Source organism: Photinus pyralis, unplaced genomic scaffold (genome assembly GCF_008802855.1).
Source record: "Photinus pyralis isolate 1611_PpyrPB1 unplaced genomic scaffold, Ppyr1.3 Ppyr1.4_LG1, whole genome shotgun sequence".
NCBI lineage: Eukaryota > Metazoa > Arthropoda > Insecta > Coleoptera > Lampyridae > Photinus > Photinus pyralis.
In genome coordinates, this window is record NW_022170249.1 from 40,708,867 (window position 1) to 40,731,248 (window position 22,382).

At 36.9% G+C, this 22,382-nt stretch overlaps 4 protein-coding genes and 2 long non-coding RNA genes across 10 annotated transcripts; 4 read left to right on the forward strand and 2 right to left on the reverse strand.

The window, feature by feature from the left end:
• Window positions 1-2,256: 2,256 nt before the first annotated feature.
• Window positions 2,257-6,127, forward strand: LOC116159720. 4 transcript variants are annotated; one of them, XM_031472783.1, is made up of 2 exons: window positions 2,367-2,429; window positions 3,566-6,127. In XM_031472783.1, exon 2 carries the CDS (start codon window positions 4,761-4,763, stop codon window positions 6,009-6,011), a length of 1,251 nt encoding a protein of 416 aa, XP_031328643.1. In that variant the 5' UTR covers window positions 2,367-2,429; window positions 3,566-4,760; the 3' UTR covers window positions 6,012-6,127. The 4 variants fall into 3 exon arrangements, with proteins under 4 accessions (XP_031328642.1, XP_031328644.1, XP_031328643.1 ...); XM_031472782.1 differs by lacking the exon at window positions 2,367-2,429 and adding an exon at window positions 2,257-2,344; XM_031472784.1 differs by lacking the exon at window positions 2,367-2,429 and adding an exon at window positions 2,263-2,344.
• Window positions 6,128-6,313: 186 nt separating this feature from the next.
• Window positions 6,314-7,010, forward strand: LOC116159721. Its single transcript, XM_031472786.1, has 2 exons — window positions 6,314-6,429; window positions 6,494-7,010. Exons 1-2 carry the CDS (start codon window positions 6,385-6,387, stop codon window positions 6,860-6,862), a joined length of 414 nt encoding a protein of 137 aa, XP_031328646.1. The 5' UTR covers window positions 6,314-6,384; the 3' UTR covers window positions 6,863-7,010.
• Window positions 7,011-9,176: 2,166 nt separating this feature from the next.
• Window positions 9,177-13,685, reverse strand: LOC116159838. The gene is made up of 2 exons (XM_031472922.1): window positions 13,530-13,685; window positions 9,177-10,010 (listed from the first exon to the last, which is right to left on the reverse strand). Exons 1-2 carry the CDS (start codon window positions 13,581-13,583, stop codon window positions 9,630-9,632), a joined length of 435 nt encoding a protein of 144 aa, XP_031328782.1. The 5' UTR covers window positions 13,584-13,685; the 3' UTR covers window positions 9,177-9,629.
• Window positions 10,533-11,154, forward strand: LOC116159839. 2 transcript variants are annotated; one of them, XR_004143070.1, is made up of 4 exons: window positions 10,533-10,590; window positions 10,643-10,782; window positions 10,831-11,014; window positions 11,099-11,154. It is a non-coding gene; the product is annotated as an uncharacterized LOC116159839 (long non-coding RNA). The 2 variants fall into 2 exon arrangements; XR_004143069.1 differs by having other exon boundaries at window positions 10,831-11,151.
• Window positions 11,439-12,044, forward strand: LOC116159840. Its single transcript, XR_004143071.1, has 2 exons — window positions 11,439-11,779; window positions 11,876-12,044. It is a non-coding gene; the product is annotated as an uncharacterized LOC116159840 (long non-coding RNA).
• A 7,278-nt stretch (window positions 13,686-20,963) lies between the features above and the next one.
• LOC116159099 lies at window positions 20,964-21,644 on the reverse strand. The gene is made up of 2 exons (XM_031472003.1): window positions 21,486-21,644; window positions 20,964-21,439 (listed from the first exon to the last, which is right to left on the reverse strand). The coding sequence occupies exons 1-2, from the start codon at window positions 21,531-21,533 to the stop codon at window positions 21,059-21,061; spliced, it is 429 nt and encodes a 142-aa protein (XP_031327863.1). The 5' UTR covers window positions 21,534-21,644; the 3' UTR covers window positions 20,964-21,058.
• Between the last annotated feature and the right edge of the window lie 738 nt (window positions 21,645-22,382).

The following is a 22,382-nucleotide window of genomic DNA, read 5'->3' on the forward strand; positions in this document are numbered from 1 at the left end:
TTACGTTAAAGACAGATCATGTAGCCTTAAGATGGTTACTAAATTTCAAAAATCCAGAAGGCCAGATTGCAAGATGCTAGGCGAAATGGATCGAAAGAATACCAGAAGACGACTTCAACTTCGAACATAGAGCAGGGACAAACAAGCGCCCGCAAGTGTAATTTCTGGAACTTGGCAGCAAGCTTGGTGAAGACTTGGCGGGTAAAGATTATGTCAACGACCTTAGACGAAAACTGGACAGAATTCATAATTTGTCTTCAGAGTTCCCAATGACTGGATGAAACAAAGTTACGGTATGCAAGCTCGTGTGTAAAGAAAAACCGGCTATGACATTATTGTGCAGTTCGAAAACTTGTAAGGGAACCACAGAAGGGCTCGTTTTTGGTGTGACCACGGAGAAAAATCGAGATCTGTTTGCGTTGTAGACAGAATACCTCTAGCCTATTGTGTAGCTAGAGATCTACTGAACGGTGACGGACTATTGAATCCAATTTTAAATATGATGGTCGATTTTAAAATTTTGACTGTCGGTCGCATATACATAGAAGAAGTTCTTTTCCTTTTGACTACGTTCACCAAAATCCCACTCATTTAAAGAAAGTGCACGTGTTCTACATCTATTAAATAATTGAATAAAAATTAGGTTTCAGAGTAATATGGAGTATGTAAATTGGAGGAAAAAGCTTCTGGGCCTTCTAGATTTTTTTATTCATTACGCAGCTGTGGTTCTTTTAGGGTTTTTCGATTTTTATTTATTTCACACAATTATAAGTAAGTCTTAGACTATGGAAGGAGGGGACTCGTAACACACAATCAAATGTAATGCTGCGAGTTGAATCAAATTTTCGCATAGCTTGATGGCAAATAAAGGTTTTTTACTTCTTATTTATGCCGTACCTACACGCGCGTTTTAGGCCGTGCGTGATTGTACGCATCAAAATTAACTTTCTTGTTATCTTGTGAAAATGGTACGATGCTGCTTTAATCCCATGAAAAGGACTGTATGCGACCATGTTATTGGTGGCAAACAGAGCTAAAATTTGCTTCACTTTAGGATCACCTTTTATCCCTTCTCTATCTTTCCTTCTCTAAGATGTAAGCATGGAAGGTACGTGCTGCAGGTGACCGACCTATTCATTTAACACACGTATCATTCACCTAACACTGATATATAAGAGTAATGAAACGTATATACCATAGATACTACTACTATCCTATTATCTTTGGTGTATACATAACCTATTGAATTTTTTGTAGAATTTTATCAAATCCGTATGTCTCCCATTAAGAATAAAATACGGATACAATTATACCGATGAATGAGGATGTATTTCCTACATTTCGCTGTTAAAAGTCATGTCTTTTCTTAGCGCACAACAATAGAAAGTAACACTCAGTGATGGATTTAGGGGGGGGCTACAGGTGCTTTAGCACCGGGCCTCCCGATTTAAGGGGTCCCTTTTGCTATTCACAAATCTCTCCTTTTTTAAAAATAAATATAGCCAATAAGGACGAAAAGAATCTATTTTCGATTCTACGACAGGCGGAAATTTAAGGCTACTTACTTTAAAAAAGTACATTGGTGCGTAATATATGTAATAGTATTTTAGATTTTAGTCTGTCACTCTGTCGTATGCGTAAAGTACTTTATATACCCATTACTCACAATTTCTGTGTAATAATAAAAGTATTTTTTCAAGGGAGTCCTTTGCCCTTTCTAATTCTAGGTATAAAGTCATAAAGATTAAAGAGCGCCGAAAGTTGAACGTGTTTGGTAACAATTAACAATAGATGCCTTCTTATTTTTAGACTACTACTTAGAATTCTACTTTACACAAACGTACCTACACCTTGGAAAATATTAAACTTTAAAGTTTAAACCCTACTTAAGCAAGAAAATTCGCCAATTTCGTTTTGGGTTGCAATCTTCAGTCTGAGACAAGACAGGTATTAGTGCCCACGCGGCTACGCAGTACGCACAGCACAGCCCATAGGCCATATACCTATCGAAATATTACTCTAGTAATTATTGTTTTTGATCTGTAGTCTCCGACTCGACTTCTGTAAAGTAAAGTAACCGACTTGCCACTAACCGTACTTGCAAGTTGACAAGCGTGTAATATTTACCACCATCACGAAAAATAAAATATTCCTGACTATTCATTACATTATTTGTGAATTGTGTTGTGGTAGCTAACTAAGTACCTACTTAAAGTGCGCGTGTGGCTATTTCGCCTCTTTCCATCTCTGTCAAAAGTAATTGTTCGTGTTTATTAGTGATTGCGATTTTAGTTTTATAATGTCATCATTGAGGCAATATAAAAGCGGAGCCGCTAAGCGGAAGGTGAGTAAATTTAATTCATGCTGAATATTGAATAAGGTCGGATAGTGTGGTGTGTCTGCGTAGTGCGTCTCACTTTGCAGGAAAGGTATGTTTCATAAAGTCTATGTAGAAATGTAGTCATTATGATGTTCAAGTTTAAACATAATTATTAATTACATACCTACCAACTCTGAAACTCAAAAAAAAAATGAAACAAACTACGTTAATAGTATATTATTCAACGAGTGAGAAAGTTGGCAATTATTCACGAAGATAAGATTTGCGCCACGAGTCGAAGACGAGTGGCGTAATTTATCTGAGTGAATAATGCCTTTCTCACGAGTTAAATACTATACTTTTTCTACTTGTATTCAATAATTACAGTAATAATAAATTATGCATAATGGTTTTATTATGTCATCAAACAATTGACAAAATCAGCAATGTACGTAAAATACGGAGAAGTTAGAATTATATCGTCGTCACTGCTCATCATGCTTGCACTACTGTCCATTTTCACGTAATTTTCACAAAACTGATTTCTCGTAATTTGTTTGATTGACATTAATGTTTGACAGCGATCCGAGATCTTGATTTTTGCTACACATATGTTTCCAAGGCAACCCTACAATGTGAGCTGAAGAGTAATGACAGACTCGGAATACGATTGGCTGACAACAGTTGAATAATGAAAACATATTGAATAATAGATAACTTTCTCAATTAAAAACGCATCAGTATTCTACCTATTATTTAATATGAGTAGAAAAATTAGTTTTTCGTTGACCTCTTTATAACAACCTTAAACCTAAGTTACTCCTTAGTTACGGGTGTAATAATGAAGCTCATTAATCGTTAGCGACCATTATACGTTAGCAACCATTAATCGTTAGCAACACTCATACATACCTTTCTAAGGAAAACTGTCAACATGACATTTTCGGAAGCTATAACAACGGCAAAAATTTTAATTTGGTGAATCGTAACTTCGTTTGTAGTTTCTTGTGTTTTAATTCAAAATTACCTACCAACGAAAAAACGTTGTATGCAATTCATGTATAAATCGGCAATTTATTGGTTCGTTCGAATTTAGTCCACTCGCTGCGCTCGTGGACTAAACATCTCACTCACCAATAAAACGCCTTATTTATACACTCATTGCATAAATAACTATTATAGTTGCTCACAAGTCACAGCTTATTTATATACGCGCGTGCTATTGCAAATGTTTTATCTTTACAGGCGAAAGAGGAAAAACTAAAAAGCATTCAAAAATTGCCGAAATTGACCATGTTTTTTAAAACTCCAGAGGACATTGCATCTCTACAAGATCACGAAGGGAAGGAAACAATTGATGACGTTGGCTTAAACGTTGGCGAAATAAACGAACTGGACTCGCAGTCGCAGGAAAACGAGAATCTTCGAAAAGATAGCCAGAATGAATTGCAACCTAAATCAACGTCATCTTCCTCTAGTTTGTGGATTTCCAATGATGCAGGATTATGGCCTACAAACTTAACGGATGAATTTAGATCGAGATGTGTAGAAAAAGGTTCTGATTATTTCCAAAATGATGACGGCGTTTATGAATCATCAAAACGTTGTTTCAAAACGCCAAATAGAAAACTGTCCAATAGACTATTTCATAAAAAGATGATTAACGGAGAAACTGTACGCCGAAAATGGATCATGTATTCGCCTTCTGTTGGGAGCATCTACTGTTTTGTTTGCAAGTTATTTGCTGTAAAAGGTGTGAGTGCATTTGCTCACCAGGGATTTTCAAATTGGGGTAAAGCAGAAGAGAGCACACTTTCTCATGAAAATAGCATCGAACATCGTGATAGTATGTTTTTATTTTTAAATAGAACGAATCTAAGTTGTCGTATAGACAAAAGTTTAATCGATCAGTTCAACAAAGAAAGTGAATACTGGATAAAAGTATTTGAAAGAATAGTTACCGTCATTAAATTTATAGCTGAGAGGGGCTTATCGTTTCGTGGTCACGTAGAAAAGTTTGGCGATTGTAGAAATGGAAATTTCTTAGGAATACTAGAACTGATTTCCGAGTTTGACCCCTTTCTCAAAACGCACATCGAAAGGTATGGCGGCAAAGGTAGTGGTCATGTATCCTATCTATCGAAAACAATATATGAGGAGTTTATTGAAATCATTGGTGGCGAAGTCAAGAATAAAATTATTTGCGAAATAAAAAATGCCAAATATTATTCCTTAATCGTGGATTCTACACCTGACATATCGCACACTGATCAACTTTCAGTGATTATTAGGTATTGCATTTCGAATAAAGTGCATGAACGTTTTTTGACATTTCTGCCCATTTTTAGTCACACTGAGTACTGTAATTCTAGAATTTCTCGATACTCATGGCATAAACATTTTAAATTGTCGAGGCCAGTCATACGACAATGCTAGTAATATGTCGGGGAAATACAGGGGATTGCAAGCTGAAATTAGAAACAGAAACAATCTTGCATTTTATGTTCCGTGTGCTGCGCATTCGCTAAATCTAGTGGGCCAGTGCAGTGTTGAGGCATCTACAGAGGCATCAAGATACTTCATGTTTTTACAAAAATTGTACGCTTTTTTCGCCAATTCAACTCATCGGTGGGACGTATTAACAAGAAAGTTGCAAGAAAATAAAAAAAAATTTACGTTGAAATCACTTTCGTCCACTAGATGGTCATGCCGGGAAGATGCAACAAAAGCTTTGGAAGCTAATTACGACGAAATCTACGATAGTCTTACAGCTATTCGAGATGATCCAAATGAAAAAAAGGAAACTAAAATGGAGAGTTCTTCTTTAGTCAACACCCTAGAGAAATTTGAAACGGCTTTTATGACCATATTTTGGAACACAGTTTTAAACCAACTTGGGGCTGTTAGCAATACTCTCCAAAAACCTGGCCTAGATTTAAACACTGGGACACAACTACTGCAAGGATTACAAACCAGCATAAAAAAACACCGAGAAAATTTTGAATGCTTTGAGGAAAAGACCAAAAATCTTAGTACTCACGTCGATTTTCAATATTCAAAAAAAAGATCCGATTTGAAGAGAAAGTTTCCAGATGGGCAGTCGTTACATTTAGAAGGTTCGACAAAATTTAAAATAGAGACATACTATGTATCCATTGACACATTAGTCTCCGAACTTGATAAACGACGTGAGGCATATAGTGACATATCTCGTCTTTTCGGATTTTTTGGTGATTTCCGAAATATTGAGGAAGAAGAATTAAGAGAATGTGCTCGGAAGATTGTGGACACGTATAAGGACGACTTGGATATCGCTTTGGTTGAAGAGATTGTATTTTTCCGCAATTTCCTATTGACTATCCCAAATTTCGAGAATTTAGTCCCTAAAAATATGCTAGATATTATTGTTGAAAAAGATTTGATTTCAGTGTTTCCAAACATGTATATAGTTTTAAGAATATATTTAACACTTGCCGTCACAAACTGCGAATCAGAAAGATCGTTTTCAAAATTAAGTTTTATAAAAAATGAATTAAGATCTTCAATGGGGGAAACCAGATTGGTTTCATTGGCTATTTGTTCGATTGAGCACGATGTGTTAAGAAGTATTAATTTTGAAGATATAATAAAAACCTTTGTTAGAAATAAACACCGAAAGAAGGCTTTACCGTTTTCCTTTTCTACGTCTTAAATTTTGCACATTTAGTTTTATAATAAAGAAATCATTTACTTCTTCTCGTACTTTTTTAATGCATAAACCACTCATAAGATTTAAATTCGTAATCCTAATTAGCTGAGGGGGCCCCTTCACACCAATTAGCACCGGGCCGCGAATAACCTAAATCCGCCCCTGGTAACACTTAACAAATTGAAATAATGAAACATTTAATAGGCGTTGCACAATGCAGTTCCAGTGTTAAATCATGTACATAGTTATCCCTAAACATTAAATTAACTAAAATTGTACTTAACTAATTTATCGGTTCTCTGACCCCCGCATTAGAATTAAATTGGCGTGGGCGCAAGTGCACGTTAACTATCAGTAGGTTTCCATCTAACTTATAATGAACAACTCAATTGTTATTTTCGCGTTATTTGTGATAATCACGGTTTGTGTCCTTTGTTAAAATCGTCTGTAATTTAGATAATTTAAGCTGAATTGTTTTATTTTAGGGTTATCCTTCAGACTTTTCCGAAACTGTAGAGGAGTGTATAAAGAAGGAAGAATTAGGTAATGAAACTCTTAAGATCTATCAGTACCTGCAGCATCCCATGGTGCCTTCAGATGACGACGAGTACAACAAATTCTTCGGGTGCTATTGGAAGTCACTGGGGCTACTCGATAAATTTGGAAATGTAGATACCGAAAAGGTTGACAAATACTTTGAGGATTGGCGAGGAAATAAGATACCAACAAAAAGTAGAGCGGACGCTATAAGTAAATGTAAACACTTTCATGGGGGTAGCTGCGGGCAAAGAGCAGTTAAGATTTATAATTGTATTAATTTGCATTTTTCTGAGTTGGGATTATTGTCTGCATGAAAAACATCGGTAATACCTTGATGCATGTGCGTACGTTACAAAATTTTGGCATTCCAAATTTATTGTAGAGAAAATGCTTTATTTGTTAGACTATGACCTAAAATGGAGGATAAGGGTTGGATAAATAAATAACTGCCGTATCTTTTTACTATTCATCCAATACAAACATCCTTTACTATAGAGCTTTGCCTATAAGGGCGAGGTTCAATGAATCGTTAGTTACGGGTTAGTTGTCCTAAAAAAGATTTTTCGGTTTTGAAAAATTCTTTAGCAGAACAACTGTGGAAATGCTACCTATGACTCGTATGTAGCTTCAAAAATATGCAGTTACGTGCTCCTATTAATATAGAGTTGTTTACTAAGTATACAGTCAAAAATAACGAGAGCCAACCAAGAAACCAAATAACAAAAAACATGTTAAGCTTTATCTATTTCACAATGTATGGCGTAAAACAAGAAGGGCATTTATGTGAACTCGTAAAATTGCAATTATTTCCCCATTTGACCGTCTCTCTATTTGTGGTTGGTTCCTAGATCCCTATACTAAAAAACTCCCTGTATTTGAAATAGTAAGATGTCATTGCTTGATTCTCCATATGGCAAAATAGACAATCAGTTCAAGTACAGTTTTCCAATTTGATCACACAACATTTTGGCACTGCATTTGTTATGATTAATTATACTCGTATCTAAGGTAACCTTTGAGAGAACCGAATTTATCACATACGTAGGATTTTTGTGTTTTTTTTGCTGTATTGGATAATCACTGCCAATTTTGACATTATTTCTTTATGCAGTTAGAAAACCAGTGTTTTCGTTAAACCCTTACGAACCCATTGGTTTTGTTCCTTCCACTGTTTTGAGAGGAACGTTATCGAAAAACTCTGACTTTCAGTAAAGGTCTAGCCGTAAGCTTGTCCCATGGTCTTCGACTTTTAGTTTTTTGAAAGCTTCCACAAATCAGCTCACTCAAGAGTAAGATGTGGCATAAAACGATAGGATTTGTATGGTATAATATGAAGCACGATATCCAACACTGAACAAAAACGTGCCTCAACTGCCAAATTCCAGAAATCACGTAAATCATGTAAAGTCGCAAGTTGGAAAATTTCCAGAGAATGTAAAGAGATTTGAAAACATCCATCTGGACATAATAGGCCAACTACCAACGTCGGAAGATCAGAGGTACTGCGTGACAATGGCCCATATGAATAAAAGGGAGCATATGCTTATACTTGCAAAATTCAAAGTAAATACTCGTAAGTGCCCCTTCATACTGGTCTGTTTAGCAGCGCTGCACTGCGTCCTGTCCTGCTGCTCAGCAGCGCTGCTAAGTCACGCAGTGTTAAGGAACACTTACGAGTATTTACTTGAATTTTGCAAGTATAAGTATATGCTCCCTTTTATTGATATGGACCAATGATCGCCGAATACACGCGATGTGTCATGAGACGAGGCAGTACCTGTTCCAGACATCCGGGCAGAAACAGTAGCCCGTGCTGTGTTTGACAATTGGATCACGCTGTTCGGGACACCGCTACTGTTGTTACCGACCAAGGTCGACAATTCGAATTTTCTGAAGTCGGTAACCTGGTAGGATTTAAACTACAACGAACAACTGCATACAACCCGCAAAACAAAATCTCAGTAGTCGTGTACGAATGAAGTGTATGACTGATGACTCTGGTCACAGAGGGAGCTGCCAGAAGTGATTTTTAAACTCGGTAGGTCAAGGATTTACTGTGTGAATTTTTACGATTTTTGAAATGACAACCTAAACTTGGTCATTGGCTCTTCGTCTGATACTTTTGACAACGGGAACTAAATGTCTTAATTTGTTTTTAAGAACAACGAAATGGAGAAACGTGCGATCAAAAATGAGTCGCTGCCGAGTCGCCTTTGGAAGTTTAAGTTAAGTACGTTTTCCCATGTAAACAAAAATTCCAAAGGTGACTCCACAGCAACTCATTTTTGATGACATAGTACCACCTTACGTTTGTAACAAGAAGCATTAAGTCTACATATAATTGACCAATATCAAGTAAACAAGTTGTGAATCAACATATGCATACAATATATCAGATCGCTTTTAGTCGCTAGCAATTGTAATTGCTGAGATCTCAGCCGGACAGCCAGCCAGCCAGTCATAACGAATATAATAGCGTATTGTTTTTCAAAAATGCGCTAAAAAGTTAGGCTTATCTGCTCGTGTTTCATCCTTAGCATTAGCAGCAGCTTGGACAAGAACGGTCCGAGTGTGTATTCCATGCAGGATCCCTCACAAGGTGGTCAGTGGTGGTAAATAACAAATTGATTCCAAGTAAATAATAAATTGTTTAATTCTCAAAACTGAGCATTTTATGAGAATACTACACCACTAATAAAGGCAGTCCTAAATACGCTGAACGCACGGGCGATTATTTAGGGAAGAATAATAATTTTCATTGCAGTATAACGATGTAATTACATACGGAGTGTTGTAACCTGGTAGCCTTACATGTACGTTTTTAGTAAAATGAAGTTTTCCAGCATTTGCCAGTTTTTCTGCGTAACAACCAAGATAGGTGTTTAATAGAGGTTCCTCTTTAGAGTACCGACTTTCCTTATCTGCTAGTACGATGTCTCTACTTATTCGAGTTTCAACAATACATTCTTCTTCTTCCACTGACAGCTGGATAATATTTCCACTAACCTACAATTAAAATAAATCGCGTTAAGCAGGTAACTACACTTCAAAATCTCACTAGTATAACATATACTATGGTAATTATAACGATCGTAAGTAGTACGAGTTAATTTTTCTAATAACACAATTGCTAATTTTAATCGCGGTATCAGAAGACGCACTTCCAGATATGTTCTTGCAATAGTTAAAAGCGTCTCCAGCTACCAATAGGGCTAGATAATCGGTGCAGCCGTTTATTTTTCGAACGCTGTTGATAAGGTACTTTTTGAAGTTATCGAAAACTATCTCCCCTTCTTCGTCGATTATTCCTTCCTTTTTCCAGGAGCAAGATACCACTTTTCGAACAACATCGTTGTTCTCAATGAATAATTGTCGTGCAAAAAGTTGTTCGAGTAGATGATTTTTGGAACCGTACAACTCGTTTATGCACTCCTCTTCGTGGGGGTTAAAATTGATTATATCCTGAAAAAGATAATTGCGAGGTAGTGCGTTAGGACTTACGATTCATTATGAGGTGGTTAGTAACGCCTAGACGGAAGGATTATCATATGTAGAACTCACACAAAAAAGGAAGTAGTGAATGAAGACCACGAGAAACGAGACACATACCTAGATTCATGCTTCCATCAAATAGGTAATTGTTTCTACTGTACGATAGTCTAACAAAATGCCTTGTTTTAATGTGTCATGTGTCCCTAAACTATCCAGACAACTTATATTAATATAGTCTGACATCAAAAGTATGAAAGGAAAACTATACTTTGTTTCACTGGTGCTGAACCTGACGTCATAAATGTGATTCTCTCTTCATTACATTTAAATCGATTGAGACAAAAAATTACGTCATTAACGTAAGTCGTGACAAATAAACCAATTATTGATCTGTCAATAATATCAATCCGTCAAACGATTTTCGTTATAGACAGATTTCCAGTGTTAAATGCCTTTTGATTAGGTAGTTTGTGTTAAAAGTGAAGTAAATATCATCAAAGTTGAAAACGCTTAGGCAAGTCCACAGTGCAGCAACGCCGTTAACAGACAAGTATTTTAAACATTTTACATAAACGTTCGATTCGCTCATATCATGAATTTAGGTCATTACCGTTACAATTAGGTAAATATGACGAACCGATACACAGAAGGTGAGCAAAGTTTGATTTTGAAGTTGATTCAGTACTTCCAAGGGGAAAAAGAAGCAGGCAAAACTTTAACACCCGTAAGCGCAGTATATGATGTAAGTGTTTCCTATGCGTTTGCTATAATCATGCTTACTTAATCACAGAGGGTTTGTGCTGCCCTGGGTGTATCGTTGTGGACTGTAAAAAGAATTAGTACAAGAGGTGTTAAAAAAGATGACGATTACAAATCGCAAAAAAGTGTGGCTATTAGTTTATCTCACGGACCTCCGCTGCATGAAATACATGAACATGTAATAAGGACACGGATTTATGCAATGTATGCGACAGGTAAATAACATTCTTTATGTTCTAAGGGAAGATTTGCTTCAAATGAAGACGTTCGCGAGAACACTTATGGAATTGATTTTATAGGTGAGAATGTTACACTCCGTTCTTTACACAGTAATCTTCAACGACTTGATGGCGTAGAAATATCTGCTACCTCTCTTTATCCCGCAGTTTGAAGAAACTGAAATTCACGTGGCGGAGATGCACCGTTTCTAATAGATTATTTTTAATGTAACAGCTCTATGTAGCTCAAAGAAGACTACAATTTTTGAGAGACCTTAAACACAACGAAACTTCACTCTTTCCATTACGACCTGTGGTTTTAGACGAAACCTGGATATACAGTAAAGGGTCTTTTAGAAGAAGCTGGCAAGATGGTACTCTCAAAACAGTTAGAAAAAAAAGTGGTGAAGGGGTTCGGTATATAATACTCCATGCAGGATCAGAAGATGGATTTGTACCAAACGCAAGTCTAATTTTTAAATCTGGTAGCAAGTCCGGAGACTATCATGACTCCATGAATTGCCTTAACTTTGAGAAGTGGTTTGAACAACAATTGATCCCGAACTTGGATGAACCTTCTCTTATAATTATGGACAACGCTTCTTACCATTCAGGATTGGTAGAAAAAAGTCCAAATCAATACTGGACAAAAATGTCACTTATAAAGTGGCTAACATCACGAGACATTACATTTGCACCAACAATGATGCAAGATCAGATCTGGGAAGTAGTGAAAAATCATATACCACCAAAACTATTTAGGTAGGCATCGCTGATAATTTTGGTTGCAGTTAGGTAGACCTTTGGATAGGAAGCTGATTGTTATGGTTTTTTTTCACTCCATGTTGATTTTTACAGATTGAACGAATTAGCATTACAACATGGTCATCGTGTTTTGAGACTTCCTCCATATCACTGCGAGTATAATCCAATCGAAATGGTATGGTCAGAATGCAAACGGCATTACGATGCAAGGATCGGTTCAATTCAGCCTGTCACACACAGTGCCGTTTTGTCTTTATGGAATGAGGCACTGCACACCTCTTTATATGCTGTTTTGTGAAACAGTAGTACTTAATAACTTTATTGTTTAGGTTACACCGGAAAAATGGAAAAGATATTTTGATCATACAGAAGCATTATAAACCAGGCCTAGGAACGAGAACAACATATTGATACATTAAGACATCTTACCGGTGATTGTCAACTTGGACGAATCTGATAGTGACGAAGATTATTATGATGATTATATTCATGAGGCAGAAGAGAATCAGCGTGTTTAAGAATATTATTTTGGGCCGTTTATACATATATACCTACTTGTGGTGTAGTGTCGTTTTTTTCTTTTGTACATACGATTTGAATATGAACATTTGAGAGTTTTTTCAGGAATAAATATCTTCACTACCTGTTTTCTCTCACAATTGCGTTTTTTTTTAAATAAATCGGATCAGAAGATATTCAAGATCCTTATGCGAATATCTCGAGTGTGTGGCAAAAGAACAGAAACTGTATGTATGCGTTGTTATTTCAATGAGCCTGTGGTATAATGACTACGCTTTATCTCAAATTTGTAAGATATATAAATGCGAAAGGCTTACCGATAAACCATGGCCTATTCTACTTCTGCAAATGGCTAGTTAAGGGTCATTAAAATTCGCGCAACTTAACGCGTACCTATTCTTCACATTGGTAGCATGCTTAATTTCACATCAACATTAGGTAAACGAAATATTAATTTACGAACTGCCTAAACAAACTTTAAGTTACAAATGTTCCTATGCGTTTTCTGTAACCATCATACACTTCATCTCAAAGAGTTTCTGATGCTCTGGCAGTATCCATTTCGACTGTCGTCGGTGCAAAGAATCGGTTACATGAGGTGATTACAAACGGTGGAAAAAGTTTAATCTCGAGTTTAATTCATACCAACGGAGTTCCTCTACATAAAATACATGACCATTTAGCCATTATAAAACCTGGGGACAGGAAAAAACCTATCAGGACCAGATGCCTTACAAGTGATTGTCAACTTGGACGGTCTGATAATAATGAACGATAGTGACACCTTAATAAATAAGTTGAAACGTCAATGTGACAATATGTAAACCAATTACTAATTTACGACCTGCCTTAATTTTTATATGACGTCAGATAGTGTGACGAAAGGTTCAGCACCCTTGAAACAAAGTATAGCTACACCGTTCCTAAAAATGAAAGAGCGCTATCCTTTGTGAACCAGTTGATGAACACCCTGTATTTATATAATCTAATTAGAGATCTTGAACTGTCCAAACTGAAGAGCCGACTTTTATTGTAAACATGCGAGCCAAAGTTTAATTTACCTAAACCAGTTACACTTTTTATATAATTTATATAAATGATATTCACACGAAGTAACACATGTAAAAGTATTGTAGTGCCTAAGTAATGGTAATATTTCATGCACTAACGATGAAGTCCACTTTTCCATAATAGGCAGTTAATGATATGGAATGTAAAAAAGTTTTACCTTAGTTCCATGACTCAAAGTAACTAACGCACACAGTACCAAAACGTAAATCATTGTTACAAAGTGCAGCTGCAGCGAGTTAAGCACAAAACTCTAATAAGGTCGCCCGAGTTTGAACGTTACTATCTACATTGATATAAACACTTACTTATCTTAATCTTAATATTGTGTACGCAATTGGACGTTGAAGAAATCATTTGGCTGAAAAATGATTGATGACGAAGTCCAGACGCAAATTTCACTAGGGAATAAATATATTCCGCATAATATATTTTCCCAAGTATTGGCTTTTCTTTGGAATGATATTGTTGAAAAAAGAAACTGAAATTTGTTTTTTTTTCTTAATTAGATCCAGTTAGTTTTAGTTTGTCAGATAGATACCTCACTTCATAATCATTATTGTTCTTTTGGTAATAAACGTATTAATTCCATTAGGTTATGGGCCTACGCTATTTTACTAATTTACCACAAATAAGGACGTGAGAACTGAGATACCTGGAAGTTGTGCAGGCGTACTACCAGATGGGGAATATCCGGAATGCTGTTGAAGGAGGAGAAAAGATACTTGTTGCAGTCAGATTTTATTGCTTGATTTAGTTAACTTGCAACAAACGAAGTTTGAGAATTGCTCATCGAAGTAACTGCAACTAAGCAAAACGGTGTTGACTTGGAAGTTAAGGAACAATGGATTGGAACATTAATATTGGTTGATCTTCCAGATAAATATCAACTAATAATTGTGGACATGAAGAAATTACCGGGAACTATGTCAAGACAAAGTTACTTCAGGATGTACAATACGGTGGGGCGAAAAAATTTTTTTTAGAAATCTGACATGGCATAGTGAAAAAAAGTTGTGAGATGGGTAAAAAACTAAGCTGATTTTTTTTCAGAATTTTTTAAAAAATATTAGCTGCGCCCCAGTGACGTCGAAGATTTTTTTTTTCAAAATCAAATTTTTGATTTGGTATAGCAAAAAACTGATAAGTATCAAGTCACCTATGACAGAAAAAAAATTTGGTGAAAAAATTTTAATGTTTAGCCGCGCCCCTTTGCATTTAAGCGACGGCGGGTGAAAGTAATTTTGTTAATATTACAATAGTTTTGGTTTACTAAAAAACTGATAGATAGGAATGTAGGGGTTGATTTAATTATGACACAAAAACAAAATGCATAAAATATTTTGATAGTTCGCCACGCCACTGAGCCTCTAAAAAACGTATAATAATTTTTTTTAAGTCTGACTTGTTAAAAGAAAATTGACTTTTTTCTTACTGAATTATGGTTGAAAAAGAAATAAAAATCTTATTGTTTATATTTAGCCAAGTCCCGTTATAAATAGATATATCTGCCCTGATATTGCATCATCCAATCTGTTGTGCTATTCGAGATGGTTGCTGTTCTGAAGCTTTATCTAAAAGAGATCCTGGAAAAATTAGCCATGCGCGATGGCTGACGACAGCAAATCGAACACTACGCTTGTATGTAGCCTCTAGCAACCCTTCTCGAAATTTGCTTCTTTTAGTGCAGTTTATTATGAAAGTATACGCACCTACCTGGTTTAATATAAAAACGAAATCGTCAATTGAGTATGGTTCAGTACATTTATGGAAAATCATCAGTGAGTCAAGAGCCCTTCCAGAAGAAGTAAGAACAGTCATTGACAAAGTAATTAAAACTAATGCATACTTTGCTCACCCAGAAAATATACTCATAGCCATGGTGGCCGATGAGACGATTTGTTGGCAGCTATACAAAATAAGTCTTATATTACTATCCCGAAATTGCCGTGCCACACCCAGGCAGTCGAGAGGTGCGTGAAAATCATAAGAAGCATCGACTAAAGTTTGTGGCGAGTCTTCTAGGGACGGTTATATAAGAACAAAAATAAACGCTAGGAAAAAATTACCTAGCTTTGACAATAAGCAACAGTACTATAGGACTGAAAATATCTAATAATGACTCGTTTATTTAAGGGTGGGAGGGAGGGTGCAACTCGTGCTCGTGGTGAGTTGTGGGTTGTCTAAATAATGTTATAAAAAAATTTGAGTGCGGGATTCAATCCTATCATTATTTTTTCAAGCGAAGAGCTGCATAATAAAATTTTAAATGCCGCGGGGCTCGGCTAAAATTCAAAATATCTTACCCAAATTTTTTTTTCATCATAAGTGAGTTGATACCTATCAGTTTTTTGCTATGCCAAATCTAAAATATAACCTCGAAAAAAAAATTATTTCGGCGCCTCTGGGGCGCGGTTAAATATTTTTTTAAAAATCTGAAAAAATATCAGCCGTGTTTTTTACCCATTTTACAACTTTTTCACTATTCCAACTCAGATTTCGAAAAATAATTTTTTTTCGCGTTTTTCGGCCCAGCCTAATGTACAAGTAAACTTCAGTAAAAATCAAGCAGGTGCATTTGTTGGAACACAAGGTCTGGTGACTTCAAGAAAACTGTGAAGTGTTATAGATGTCATGAATTCCGACATATCAAGTCGAATTGTCCTAATAAGCTTGACAAGAAGAAAACTGACGGTTGGAATATGCTTTGTACTATATCGGCGTTGAAGTGTCCCGTATTTTGATTATGGAACTTTGTCAAAATTCGACAGAAATCCAGGAAAAGTTCACTGGTCAGTGGTCACGCGTGTTTTGCGTTACTATGTCTTCCTTTGCCACGGAAAGCATCCACTTTCCCGCCTTGGTGCGCAAAGTACTATTTCTTCGATAGCTTTACCTCGTTATTGTACCGTGTACTAGAGCGAGATAATCCATGTGTTTGTTCTAACTATTTAGTCAGACACAGTACTGAAGTTTTAGTTATATTTAATTCACAAACAAAATTGATCAGGTTATATATATAGACGACGTACAACACAATTCATAAGCAAAACCGCAACTTGTCCTGGCGATTTGCCTTTGCTATCCTTACAATGATAAATTGTATCATTGGCAAAGAAATCGCTCAATGCTACCTCACCGACGGCATCGAGGTATGCACCTTTCACGTAAAAATAGAAAGGTACCCACGCCACGGTACCATTGGGGTGGAGCAATCCATCTAGTTTCCAGGAGCACTCCATAAAATCGTTCATTTCTTTGTCATTCTCAGGTATGTAGGGTTGCTTCAGTAACAGCGTTACTTTACTCCCATTTATGTTTAAATCTTTTATGCAACTCAACTCATTTGCACTGAAATTTCCCAAATCTTCATCAGCAAGCTCGCGCTAAAAGTTCTGTAATAATTCCTTTCGTTACTATAAACGAACGAGAAGTCGCCTACCTGCGTTTGAACCAAGGCTGCGACACCCATAAGTATCAGCACCCTTTTTAATACACTAAAATTTTTCATTGGTTGTTGATGTGACGCCGACAGCCAATTAACAATAAAATGCTGCGCGGATTCCAGTCCAATATATGTATTCTTTTACTACAGATAATTCGTATCACTACGGAAGTACGTGGTAAAAACTTAACATATTACTTGAGGTGTGACCAAAAATCCCCACCAAAATGTTGCAATTATTATTTTAACGCAACCTTATCGGTAATAAAAATTGAAATTGCTACAGATGCCCGAAGTACTACACATATCGCCCATCAGCTTGGCAGTTGTTATCTTTCGATAAACAATGTCGCATTAATTAACATAAGTCGTCGAACGTTTGATAACGATTTGTAACATAGAACTAAGGGGATAACAGACGATGCATTGAAATTTAAAGGTTTACAAACTCGGAAGTAAAATAAGCCGCGATATTCTAACTGCTCCATAAACGAAGCGTAATTATAAAAGTGCCCCAAATTCTTATAAATTAATCGCTATGGTTGCCACATTTCATGCAATAGGTACATTCTGAGGCTTCTAACAGCGCGCGCTTCCCATGGCTGCTGTTGGCCTGGGCCACTGTAATTACAAAGAACACAAGAGCACCTCTGTCCTTACATTCAACTACAGCTACTCTAATCATGTTACTCATCAACACTCAAACGTGCTACAGTTAGTAGCTGGGTTAACGAGAGCAGAGAATCTTTCCACGTCCAAGTCCCCATATGCCACCCGGCACCATATCCCCCCATACGGAGAACTAAACGAGAGTCTGCAAGACTCTTATCACGTCAGCCGGCTTATACATGTGCTCACTTTGTCCTGGAGCTCTTACGTCGAAAACGTAACTCCTCTAAAGGGGGTCTTATAACAAGCGGGCCCGTAGGGACCCGGAATACGTAACCCTCATGCATAATAAAAGTTGCCCAGGGCTCTTTTCCATACAGATACACTGTATATCTACGTGCAAGACCACGTATTCTTCCGTGCGATGACGCATCCGATTCTAACTTCATCTTTGGTATAGAGGAGTCTTCCAACGCGGTAGACCCGCACGGCCCAGGCACAGAGTACTTACACCGATCTGAGAGTTCGACGCATCTTGAGGTACGGAGCACCTACACCGATCAGAGAGCCCGCACGTCAGTCTTACGTTGGCCCATCCGAAACGTATCTCCAGGTGAGATAAAGAGATGTCCTCTAACGTGTCTAGGCGCCCAGTCGGCACAAAAAAAGTCTATTATAGTCACCTCTACAGGACCAAATACGTATCCTCCGATGTGATAGGAGCCTTCCTCCCATGAGGTAAGGAGCACTTACACCCATCGGATGACCCGCATGCACTCGTATGCTGACCAGGAGTTTTTACGCCGAAAATTCACATTCCGCAGACATAGCCACCAAAATTCCCCTTCAGGATATCATTGTCAAAATATTAATTAATATCGGCGCCTTCAATCGTCGTGCTCGGAACGGTTGGTTTAGCGTACCCTAAGTCCGCTTTACGTTTGACACCTTTATTGGGGTTTCTATGTGAATTATTGCTTACTTGAATGTGGGTAAAGAAAGCACGTGTTCTATTTAGACGAAACAAATCCCTGTATTAACTAAATGCATGTTCAATCACCTTTTAAATACCACAGATACGTAATTACTAATTTATTTTCAAGTGAAACATTGGGCGAAACAATTTCAATGGAATTGAGCGAAGATTGAGGGTGACCCAAGATCAGGAAGGTCGGTTGAGGCAAGAACTGAGGAAACCATAAGACTTGCTAAAGATTTATTCCTGTATGATCGAAGAGTGAAAATTCTAGAGCTTAAAAAAGAAGCGGGAGTATCTGAAAGTACAATATTCAAGTTTTTACAGGAAGATTTGGGTATGAAAAAAGTGTCTGTCCGATGGAGCCAGAGCAGAAGCTGTTGAGCGAAAAAATTTGCCAGAAGCAATTGGTATTGGATGCCTTAGCGAAAGCAGGTATTTGTCGCGGATTGTCACAGGCGAGGAAACGTGGGTATTTCACTGGACCCCTCCCACGAAACAATCAATACAGAGCCCTTTCGCTGAGTCTGTCGTCTATACGCGTTTGAGGATCTACGATCGGCTGCGGCCGTCGTTAATTTGTGTGGCAACATGTAAGAGCAATTCTCACCGAGTTTTGTCTATAATTTATCAATCACGGCCTGCAGCGCAGCAATGCTGCATTAGAGAAGACAAATTGAAATTGTTAGTTTCACGAGTACGTCGAAAGCGTGAACATGCCGATTTCACCACCACGAAGAATAAAAGTTCAAAAAATTCGTTTGTGTGATTTTAATGCATATATAGAATGTAACGAACACATAAACAGAATGGTGCGAAGATGGAAAAAAATAGCAAACCGAAGGGGAAAAGGTCAGCAAGAGAGTCGTGAAAAAAAATTGGTAAAAAAATATACCTTGTTCGAATAGCTTAATATTGAGTCGCAACTGCCAAGATCGGAATGGCATCTTAACATAAAAATTTATTGTACAGACAGACAGACAGACAGACAGACAGACAGACAAAATGATAAATTGCATGTATATACAAAACAGCAAAATGACGTAAGCCTCGGCTACCATGATTTAACACGAAAAGTACATGTGAGAGGGCCAGTAGTAAGTATTCATGTTAAAGTCTATTATTTTACAAGCAAAACCACATTAAGTAATAGGATGAACCTTAATTAGAGGACCACCTTCTCGTCTTGGTAAGACGCAAGATCTGCGGTCTGCACGAGATTGAGGAAGTAACATATACAGCGAATAATAAAACGGTATAAGGTACCTACTTCTTAGAGTTCAACGAGTCATATGGGGAAACACACCAGATAATAAACTTAATAAATCAATATAAAGGCATATTCACCTGTAAAGTATAACAAACAAACATGATTCAGATTTTCAAACAAAGCAACAAAATAAACTTTGAGAAAACAGGGGACCGCGTGACGCCATCGCAATCCAGTTAACCGACGCTAACTTTCTTGCCAAGCTTCTTTGTGTAAAATTTCTGTTCGTTACTCATTACTCATCTGCGCAGAACGATCGAAAGTCGAAGACTTCATGGTTGTTGTATGCACAGAGCGTTTCGTACTTGGTCCTCATACTCAAGTGGCTATTATAGATACCTGAAACTACTTGCTACTGGATATTGCTATTGATCCGACAACAAAAGAACACCATATAGTTCCTGTACGACAAAATGCGTACTTCCGCATATTTCTCTTATTGTCAATGCTTTCAGATTACAGATAACTTGTCTATGCGGGATCTTTTATAAATTATACTTCTTTTGGACCTTCTTAAAATCATAGAATACTTTCTTTTTGGAAACTTTTCCAACGTCTTATGATTTTTTTTGTATTGTACTTTCACACTATCGGTGTTCGCACAATGCTCTCAGTTCATCTGGAATCATTACTCTAGCGAAAAATCTTGCTTATCAAGGTATAATTGTTAGATAACCTTCCCAATCGGCTATACACATCATACCCCAGACAAGTTTGATAAATCTAAGGCTTTCAAGACCATGGTAATTATGTGTACCCAAAATCGTTCGGAAACCATAATTTTCATGCCTACTTTATGTTAGGAAAGTTTAGTTTCCATGACAGAGGCAGACCAGACTACGTTTCCTGCCGCCATTGCTAAATGTCTATAATGACTCCTGTCATTGGCATTAATCAAAAGTTCCATACGAAAATAGAAATTTTCGAGGAAATTTTATATTAAAATACGATTTTGGGTAAAATTTAATACAACACTCGTCAGTAAAATGAAATTACTTGACTCGGAAATTAAAGTACTTGGCCCCAGAGGGGCCTCGTACTTCACTATTTCCTCTTATGAAGCAAATAACAATTCTTCGCCGTTCTAAAAAAAATAAATCTATAAAAAAGAAACCTGATCCAACGATCATAGCGGAATATCTCGAAATGCTCGTAAAGTGAACAATTGCGTGGTGATATAGGAAAGTTATTAAGTGTTAACCTAATAATTGTAAATGTTATCAACTTAATCAACTTAAATTACCTGCATTTTGCTTATTATATACATCAGGGAATTGAATGAAATAATTTTACGCCAGTGGGAATAGTTTAATGATCATCCAAAAAGTTTTCCATAATTCATTTATGTTTTATTGTCATTACCGACGAACAGAAAAACAGCCACTTCAGTCACTCCTTTACAGCCTCTTTTTCGATAAACGCTTGATTTTTCCAAATTCCCAAGCACTTAATGACCTCTAGGCTCGTTTGACCAACAGAGGCTCCCTTCGCCTTCCTGCAGTACTCCAAGGCTTCGCCTGCTCTTTTTTCGGCAACTTCCGCCGGGTACTTCTGGCGCAGCTCCTTTATAATGGCATGTAAGAAATTGTCCTCGATCAGTTCCCCATTCTGATCCAAAATTCCTCTATTTTTAAATAGACAGCCCATAATCGCTTCGTGCTCCGCTTTATTTTCCGAAGAAGGCGGTGATGCCTTCAGAAGTTCAATCATTAAATTATTAGCGTTGCTTAATTTCTCCTGACACTCCTCATCCGCCCTTGATGAATTGATCTAAAACACATTGTGAATTTTATGCAATAATCCGCAGAGATTATACCATTAACAGCATTAATAGCGCACTTAAAAATACATTCCTCCGAGCCATTATTGAGCTGAATGTCAAGTGAATATCGCGCACACTAAACTGATTTAGTATTGTTAAAGGGCTTTTAAACAGAGCTTAAGTGCCATTTTAAATAAATAATTGCAATTTTCCATGGACGCCTCTCACCGCCACCTATGACTCAATGCATTGGGAAACGTACAGATATCCGTAGGGATTCGAAGGGAAGATTGTAAATTACCGCCCTCTACGGCCTTCCTCCTGTTTGAGTATATCGACTTTTGTTCCCGTAATTTGAATTTTAATTAATTCGAAAAGGATTTGAATTTAAAAACAATTCACACGAGAGCGTGATGCATTTTCCCTGTTCTCTACAATGATATCTGGGACGAGAGCACTTTACGTCGATCAGAATTTGATATGTCACTCACGTACATTTGTAGGTCATAAATGTTAGTGCACTTTAACAGCAATAAAAATAATTGGGCTAATAGTAGTAAGTCGTTGACGTTGAAATATGACAGTACTGTGAAGGAGATAAAGCCATAGTACAGTTTATCAAATAAATACCGTCTGAATCTTTTACTACACGAATGTATTGAATAGATGTGGCCGATGTGGGGGTGGCATTACTTTTATCACAGAGTGTTTAAATCTGTGCTTTTATGTAATAAATGCATTATCTATTTTAGTTATTTTCTTTAATTGATTGGGAATTCCTGTGGATATGCGCTCTGATCTGATCGTTTCAAAACTAATAAAAAGCTAACCTCTAAATACGAAAAATTACGATTTTTCCGTGTAACTGTTTTCCGGTGTTCGTAGGATATTTTTCATCATTTGTTGGGTGTTCATAATATTTCCCAAACAAAATTGTTTACGGTTAACCAC

Coding starts and splice junctions, on each gene's coding strand:
- LOC116159099 (XM_031472003.1), bottom strand. CDS start 21,533: ATGGCTCGGAGGAATGTATTTTTAAGTGCGCTATTAATGCTGTTAATG. Junction 21,440..21,485: donor CGCTATTAATGCTGTTAATG/GTATAATCTCTG, acceptor AATGTGTTTTAG/ATCAATTCATCAAGGGCGGA.
- LOC116159721 (XM_031472786.1), top strand. CDS start 6,385: ATGAACAACTCAATTGTTATTTTCGCGTTATTTGTGATAATCACG. Junction 6,430..6,493: donor CGTTATTTGTGATAATCACG/GTTTGTGTCCTT, acceptor GTTTTATTTTAG/GGTTATCCTTCAGACTTTTC.
- LOC116159838 (XM_031472922.1), bottom strand. CDS start 13,583: ATGATTTACGTTTTGGTACTGTGTGCGTTAGTTACTTTGAGTCATGGA. Junction 10,011..13,529: donor CTTTGAGTCATGGAACTAAG/GTAAAACTTTTT, acceptor TATCTTTTTCAG/GATATAATCAATTTTAACCC.
- LOC116159720 (XM_031472782.1), top strand. CDS start 4,761: ATGTCGGGGAAATACAGGGGATTGCAAGCTGAAATTAGAAACAGAAAC.